The sequence below is a fragment of the Chrysoperla carnea genome, chromosome 4 (genome assembly GCF_905475395.1).
Source record: "Chrysoperla carnea chromosome 4, inChrCarn1.1, whole genome shotgun sequence".
NCBI classification, from domain to species: Eukaryota; Metazoa; Arthropoda; class Insecta; order Neuroptera; family Chrysopidae; genus Chrysoperla; species Chrysoperla carnea.
Window position 1 is genome coordinate 70,709,835 of NC_058340.1, and position 8,688 is coordinate 70,718,522.

The 8,688-nt window shown below is 29.9% G+C and overlaps 1 protein-coding gene across 1 annotated transcript in view; it reads left to right on the forward strand.

Annotated features, from left to right (window-relative positions):
• LOC123299288 (ankyrin repeat and SAM domain-containing protein 1A-like) overlaps window positions 1–2,557 on the forward strand; it is a 62,904-nt gene extending 60,347 nt beyond the window's left edge. Inside the window, exons 12-15 of the mRNA XM_044881640.1 lie at window positions 33–350; window positions 423–581; window positions 1,377–1,514; window positions 2,092–2,557. Of these exons, the coding sequence (XP_044737575.1) occupies window positions 33–350; window positions 423–581; window positions 1,377–1,514; window positions 2,092–2,499 (1,023 nt within the window). The 3' untranslated portion in view covers window positions 2,500–2,557. The remainder of the gene's footprint in view (window positions 1–32; window positions 351–422; window positions 582–1,376; window positions 1,515–2,091) is intronic.
• Window positions 2,558–8,688: the final 6,131 nt, after the last annotated feature.

An 8,688-nucleotide genomic window follows, 5' to 3' on the forward strand; every position in this document is an offset into this window, starting at 1 on the left:
TTAAACGCCTATTTATATATTTTCCTTTTCAGGAAACAAATATTCAACAATTAAAAGAAGATATTCACGGAACGACAACAAATACACAAACAACAACATCTACACAACCATCTAGCACGAATATAACTTCATCCCCAGCCGCAAATCAACAACCACAAACAAATACTGGTACATTACGACATAATCATAAGAAAAACCGACCCGCTCCACAGCCACCTGGAAAATCAGCATCAGATTTACGTATACGTGCACCGTCTGAATTATTAGTAGGTGTTCCTGCCACGTTACGTACACAATGGCGACATAAACCTACGGATCTTGTAGTCGGTTCAATTAATTACGTAGCGAATGTAAGTCAAGATATGATTTTTATGTGAAAAATTAAGTTTTTTTACATTTTCTTTTGTAATTTTTTTTTTTAGTATTTGGGATCAACTGTTGTGAAAGAATTAAGAGGAACAGAATCAACGAAGAAATCTATACAAAAGTTAAAGAAAAGTACATCAAAGGATCAAAAAATATTAGATATTATTTTATCGATATCGTATCGAGGAGTTAAATTTTTAAACACACTTACAAGGGTAAGATATCTCATGAATTTATGTTTTGTTGTCGTATATCTTTCAAGTTCACGAAAGAGGCCTGGTATAGCTGCAGACATTTTTTAAATTCTTTTCCATAGAGCTTGATCTCTCCAAGAACAAGGAAAAAAATATTATGCTAAATCATGATGCGTCAAGATGTTCCGTAATTTATTGAATCAAGGAATGGCTGCGGCAACTCCATCTAGATTACTGGTGGATAACCGCAACTAGGCCATTCAACTGCGTTCGCCTGAAACTCACTAGAACACAGCCGAGAAGGGTGTTGCAATTTTTGACAGGACAGTTAATTGAAATACTAGCTTCATAATTGCTGGAATCTCTGTCGACTCCACTTGTTTTAGACACTTCTTTGCGTCTTAGGTTAGGTTAGAGTGGCTGTCCTGGGGTGGGACACACTTAGACCATAGGGTCCGTTGTGATACCGTAAATTGGTTGGCCCATCCCCGGCCACTACTCCATGAACCATTTGGAGCTGTTAAAGAACAGCAGGAGGGCTTTGACGTCGACTGACTTTAGGTCGGAGAGGTCGTCAAAGAGGGGCTGGCTCAAGTAAGTCCATCTCCTCATGACAAGAGCTGGGCAGTGACAGAGAAGATGAGACATTGTCTCCTCCTCGTCATCACTGTGACAGCTCCTGCAGTAGTCGTGATACACTGCCAGGCCTAAGAGTTCAGCGTGCTTGCCGCCCAGCCAGTCTTTGCGTCTTAAGAGAGCGTCAATTTCTTAATATCAAAGTCTGTGTCTAATTTTTTTTAATTTTATATGTTTCAGGAATTGGTGTGTGAACATGAAATACGAAATATCCATTGCGCATGTCAGGATGCTGATGATTTAACACATTTTGCGTACATAACCAAAGATCATGCTACCCAAAATCATTTTTGTCATGTATTTTGTGTACAAACAATGGTAAGTACCTTCAAAATAATGATTAACTCCCACTTGGAAGAATTCCCCTAGGTTAAGTTAGGTTATAGTGGCTGTTGTTTCTTCTTCCTCGTCACTGTGACAGCACCTACAATAGTCGATATACATTGCCAGGCCCAGACGTTCACTGCAGTTGGCAAAGTGGAATTACCGGGTGTATATTAATGCTTGTGTTCTTGTGTCATTTCTAGCAAACTCGTAGGTTGAAATGTTCTGTGTTACCTTTGAGATTAGGTAGACGGAGCTTAAGAATTTTAGCGCTGCTTGGCTGTCAGTGAGGATAGCAATGCCGCAAATTTATAGATTCTTGTATCTCGTAAATAGCCATCACTTCCGCTTGATACACTCTTCAGTGATCCGGCAACTGGAATGATAGCCGTATATCTAGATTTTCAGAGAAAGTTCCACAATCTACTTTCCTCTCTAACTTAGATCAATCATCCCATTCCTGTCTGGGAGAAAGAAAGGTGGAAAAATACTCCTGAGCACCTGAATCATCGGATCTGAGTTTTTAAGCGTGAATTCAAACAAGATAGAACAATTTGATTTTCTTTTTTAGGCCAAAGCTACGGAAATAATATTAACATTAGGACAAGCATTTGAAGTGGCTTACCAAATGGCACTACGTGAACAACAACAAGCCATCAATAAATCCGGTCATACACGATCACAATCAGCGAATCAATTAGCTGCCACAGCAACAAGTCCATCGGATCCACATAAAACCTTAAGCAATGGTATTGGTCCACCAACATCATCGTCTACAACTAATCAACCACCAGTGGTGACACATGCACGATCTCATTCTGTGAATGAAATTAAATTAAATGGTCATCAATTATCATTAGCGCCAGCGTTATCTATGTCCACAGAGGATTTTTCACGTAGTGGGGATCTTTCTACGCAACAGCAACAACAAACTCCAACAAGTCAAAAGGCTTCCATTGCAATTAAAAACGATGTATAGAATTTTTAGAGGTGAAAGGTTAGTAATTTTTTTGTAGGATTCGTATTTTGGATTTAAAAAAGAAATTGTCAGAATTATTTTTTTGTAAAAGCTAGTCCATTTTACTAAAACTAATTTTTAAAAAACAGTTACCAAAATAATGATTTTGGGGTGTAATTCTTTGAATGTTTTTACGTTTCGTGGTTTATTTAATTAAAGATGTACAGATACGATACAAATCATGAAGAGTAATCATAAGCATATAATAGTATACTCTATTGCACCACCGCCAAGAACTTTTCAAAATTCATTAATTCATATGATAGAATAGTATATTAAATTTACATACTTATCATATGTTCTAACGAACCTAAAACGTAAAAATATTGAAAGAATGTAATTTAAATAATACCTCCATATAACATACTACTTTGTAGCCTGTACATAGAGGTAACAAAAAGTATATTAACATATAGTTACGAATTAATTTTAAAAGAATGATCTCAAAAGAATTAACAAGAAAAAAAAAGAACTCGTTTTTTTTAATAATTATAAGAAAAACAAAAAATATATGTGATTTGTGTGATGGTTACAATTTTTCTCAATAACACATTTTGTTTGATTTTAATATTTAAGTGTACCACCATATATATATTTACACTGAACGACATTAGAATGTGAGATAACGTTTTATTATTTTCTATACCGTTCAGTGTAAATATTTTAATTTGTTATATTTATAATATTATAATATTTAACTATTTCAAGAAACGTAAACAAATACTCGCGTAGTTAATCAATTTAAAAGAAATAATAAAAAACCTCGGAACAAATAATCAAATCAAATTGCATCCATATTTGCTTTCAACCTTTTTATTCAATTTTATTTACGATAGTTGCTTTCCTTTTATATTAAATCTCAGTTTGACACGTAAATCGTAATAAATATGACGAAGGCTTTAAAGTATAGTGTCAGAAAATTATACAATATTGTATAATAGCAATAACACATAAGAGAGGTGCCGCAAATGGGTCCTTAGATCTAGACCAGAGGATTCTTTGTGCCCTAGTTGAGAACTACCTGTCACCCGAATACGAGACGTCTGTGGGTAAGAGATGCTATTAGACTACCAGATGGCAATACTTACGATTATCAATGCCTAAAAGTGTCATATTTTGATTAATAAAAAGTACGGTGAATAAGAGTTGAATGATTTTCCTCTACTTTCATTCAATTTCTCTCAAATCACAAACCATAATTGGTACTTAGGATCTGGAGAGTCTTACTGAGAATTACTTAAGATTTAGGATAAAAGGAAAATCTCTGATTTAATCAGAATAATTTAAATATTAAATATCGACCAAGGTCTAAATACTTTTTTTCCGGTTCATACGACTTTTTCCGCGGGCTAATTCCAACTAGGTTACAAATTTTATAAAGTTTCAGCTTGTGTATTTTTGCATACATTAATGAAATTAGTCAAGCTTTTTGGGAGCTAAAATCTATGGTTGAAATTCTCTTTTGCAATTTAATATAAAAAATGTGGGGAACTCGAAAGTTCCCTTTCGCGTGAAAAAGTAGTCGTGAATTCAATTAAAACCAAAAACAATCAACCATTTTTTCAAATAATCACATTTCATTTTCGTTTAAAACTCACTCACACAGGGTATATTAGATTTTTTACAATCTTCAACGTCAATAGTTTTAAAAAGTCAGTTTCAAACTTTTATGTTAGAAATAGGTTGAAGGCAATCAAACTTAATTAAAAGAAAAATACTAATTTTAGTATCACAGATAATCAAATTTAGTATCAAGCCCTTTATTAAAGTGTAAATGAAAGTTTTGCTAACACTACGACGACCAGAAGACAATAAAAAAAGGAAATTGTCTTCGAATTCTGTCTCCGTTGTGAATTACACTTTTTTAAAAATGTAAGATAATGACCAGTATTTGTCCAAAATTAAACATTTTTGAGAATCGAATTATATTCAAAAAGTGTACACTGGAAAAAAGATACAGTGCCAATTTTCATTTTTAATCTAGATAAGATTTGCATCGATTGATTTCGATAAAAAATTATGTTCTATTCGAAGAAAATCTTCAATCAGAAAATAAATAAATAGGAAATAATAAAAAGTCAGAATTAAATCTAAAAAAGTATTATTATCAGTATTTTTTTTAATTTTAACTTAATTTTGGACATTTACAATGTCAAAATAAAAATATAAAAAATAATTTAACACTGCCCTTTTAAAAAAAATTTGAAAATAATTGCGCACATAAACAAGAGCTCTGTATTTTATTTCATGAAACAAAAATTCTCTAATTTATTTTCAATTATGTTTTATAAAAAAAATGACTCAAATTAATTATTATCAAAATTAACTCAAAAAAATTGCAATAATTACTATCGTATGTACTTGAGTAAATATATTATTTAAATAAAAAAGGAATAATTTTGGATACCAAATTTTAAAAATAACCCGCCAGACGAAACAGAAATGTAGCTACACATTTTTTTCAGGCACCGAATACCATGTGATTAACTGGTTTATATAAATTTCGTAAATCAGTCGAAAATGGTCTAGAATTGTCATTATTACAATGATTTGCTATCACCATCCAAAAACATGTATATTTGAGAATTTGTTCATTGATTTACGACATATAATCCCAAATTCAACTCAATTCACGCTGTTTATGGTCCGAATTTATGACCGTTATCATAATAGGCTCAAAATATTTGCCCGAAACAAAAAATAATCATATTTTTAAATGAAAAGGTCTATTTTTTCGTCTTTTAAGCGTGTATTTTTATGTTGACGCTTGACGCTGAGTTTGAGCGTTAAATTAGGTCTCGTGATCAGTTTAGGTCGTGCTGTAGTCTGGGAAAAACTTAGTTACTAAGGCAGTGTTAGCATTCGCCTCATACGTTTCATACAAAACACATAATTCAGAGTGTTGTACGATTAAATCTACAACCCTCACGATACGCCATCATTCCACGATAATTCAGTAAACTCAACATAATTTACCGGTAATGTTTGTTTTTCAAATATTACTACTCAAAATTGAATCTATACTATGCTGATAAAAATGATTTTTATGACTTATATTTCTTGGGTTTATTTGGTGTACACTAATCTTGGGTGACTTACGATAATTTTACGGCCCTGAAAACATACTAATCCCTAGCATAAATGCTAACAGTTCTGAAAATTTTACTTGAGAATGCATACTTGATATAATGCATATTGATAAAATTTGATATCCAAAATGTTTCCCAATTCAATAATAATAATTTTTCTTTCAAATATAAACTATTGAAAGAAAAAACAATATAAAAATTTGACATATCTAAAGCAAAAACAGCTAATCTCAATATTGGTATTATTATTTTACTCCTAAAAGAATTAATATTTATATATATTTAGAAAAAGAAAATTAAAATAAGTTTTTTGTAAAATTAAAAAAAAAAAATATTGATAAATGTTTTATGTAATAATTTTTTGAGAAAATTGGAAAAAAAATCAGTTGAAAATATTTTGTTTAAAAGAAAATTTTCTTCTTTATACGTGTGTTTGTATATATATATTTAAAAAAAAAAGAAAATGATGAAAAATTATACGAATATTGAAAAACATAAAAAAATGTTAGCTCAAAGCTTTTTTTTATATTAGTGAGTAAAAATATTTAAAAAAAAATATATTTAAATATTTATATGAAAAAAAATTATTACTTCAAAAGTGGTAGTTCTTAATAATTACTAGACGGGGGGGAAAAAACCTTTCAAATATAATAAAAATTAGTTTATATTTTACTCAAAACAAGGCTTGTGGTGTTTAGCTAAAACTTTTTTTGTAAGGTTATGTGACGTTTAAATGTCAAATTATTTAATATTCCAACCATAGAGATTATAAAGAAGGAGAACGATCGCTATAGAAAATATTGTCCCCAAAATATGGACAAAATAAGTGAGGCGCTGGGATCGCTAAGTTGTCTCATTAAAAGCGGGCTGTTGCGCGCTAATTTCAAATGATCTATCAACGTTTAATATACGCGTATATAAGATCATTCAAAGGAAAAAAAAGCAAATAATGAAATTATTATTATTATTTACTAATGAATAAATTATAAATTATCTATTCTACTTTATAAATTTATCTATACTACCTTATAAATTTGAATGGTACTAACTTCATCTACTTGTACTCATAAACAGCTAACTTCGCAGATACTACTTACCGACGACAGCGCGGCTGGTGGCTGAAAAATGAACTATAAATTCTACAAATTTTCAGGGACAGGCGCGCTAATGCTTTAGCGCATAGCGATCGTTCTCCTTCTCTCTAAACTTCATGATTCCAACTATACAACTCTTTTTAAGGTTACGTGACGTTTTGAAATGTAATTTTTTTTAATATTTCAAGTATCATCATCAATTTTTATACAATTTCATCATATCTGTGCCAAATTTTGCAATCAATAATAGATTTGAAAGACAATCAGATACTTTTTTTATTTCACAAGGTTTTTCAAAAATGTTCTGAAAGATTTAAATTCAATTTTTTTCACATTTTCATTTGTTAATGATCATCAGTGATTCTGAATTCATCGAATAATCTTTTTGTAAAAAGTTTTTTCCTTTTATATAAAAAATCGTTCATTTTTAACATGTCTTTTGAGTGAATAGAATTGAAATTAATAAAAATGGATCGAGTGATCCATAGACTGGATTCTAAATTCAAAAATTTTTTGTTTTAACGCTTGGTTATAATAACAGAACTTTTTTGGAAAATCTAAAATCATTAAAGATTAAAAGTTATACAATTTTCATAAACACCATCTAATCATATAACAATTTTACGTTAGTAAAGTTGAAGGAAGAATGCTCTTGCAGAATTGAAGAAAAAAGTATCTTCTATGATCGTAGGCTATTTTGACCTTATTGGCATCCTCTGACAACAATTTCAAAGACTTACTCAGATGTCTGATGTAGCTGAGACTGGACTCTTGCCTGACTACTTAGATAGTTTTTCCGATATCATTTAAATAACAAGAAATACAGGAAAGAGAAAGGAGACAACAGTGTCTTGTTCTGAAAAAGTTTCTAGGAGAAATAAAAAGCCATTTTGGCATTTTCAAATAATCATGGTTGCCAAAAACCATTTTTAGGCTTCAAGAACTAAATAAAATAAAGGAGGTAGCTAAAAGAAAGATCTTGCGAAACACCTTAGAATTACAGAATACTATATTGCGAGAGGAGAATTATCTTCTCTCCAGGTACAAGACGTAGAAGTAAAATTTGTAAAGCTTATTCAAATCCAAGAGTATTAACCTTATTCTTTTAATCAATCAATCATTTTTTATACTTGAAATATTAGACAAAACATGTCATAATGTCAAATTATACTAATTTTTAAGGTTAACACACCACCAAAAATGCCAAAAAGAATTAACAATTTTTGGAATAAAAAAAAAAATATCTACAATAAATATTTACTATTTAATAAAAAAAATTTGTTATTTATTATCTACATAATTATATTGATGAAAAAAAAGTAAGATTTTTTTAATTTTATTTGGCTTGTACATAAATGCCTATTGTTGTAAATTTAGATGTTATACAATATTATTAATTATATTATATATTATTATTATTATTAATTATTATTGTATTTTAACTTATATAAACGATTTAGATATATTTATTTAAAAACAAATAAATATATATATAATTAATAAAATAATACATTGATGATGAACTTATATATTATTAAATAATAATATTATTATATACAAAACAAGAAAAATTTAAATCAATAAACAAATTTTACCAATAAATTATTATAGATATGTATAATAATTAATAATATACCATTTTATGACGAAGACGATACAAAATGGATGCATTCAGATAGACTGAACAAACATGATCATTGTGAACGCTCACTAATGAGATGAATGTCAAAATCATATGTGATGTATTATTACATGAAGACCACAAGGTGAAAACTTCTTGAAAGGAAAGCAATTCTTGAGGTACGTAAACAAAAAATGGTAAAAGTTCAGTTTTAGCACTTTTTCTTATAAAACATCCTAGAACATCAGGAAAAAAACCATTTTCAAGCATTTTTTACGTAGATTACGAATCCGTATGCGACGATACCGAAAAACTTACAGTTTTTCTTTAATTCAGGAAAATATAC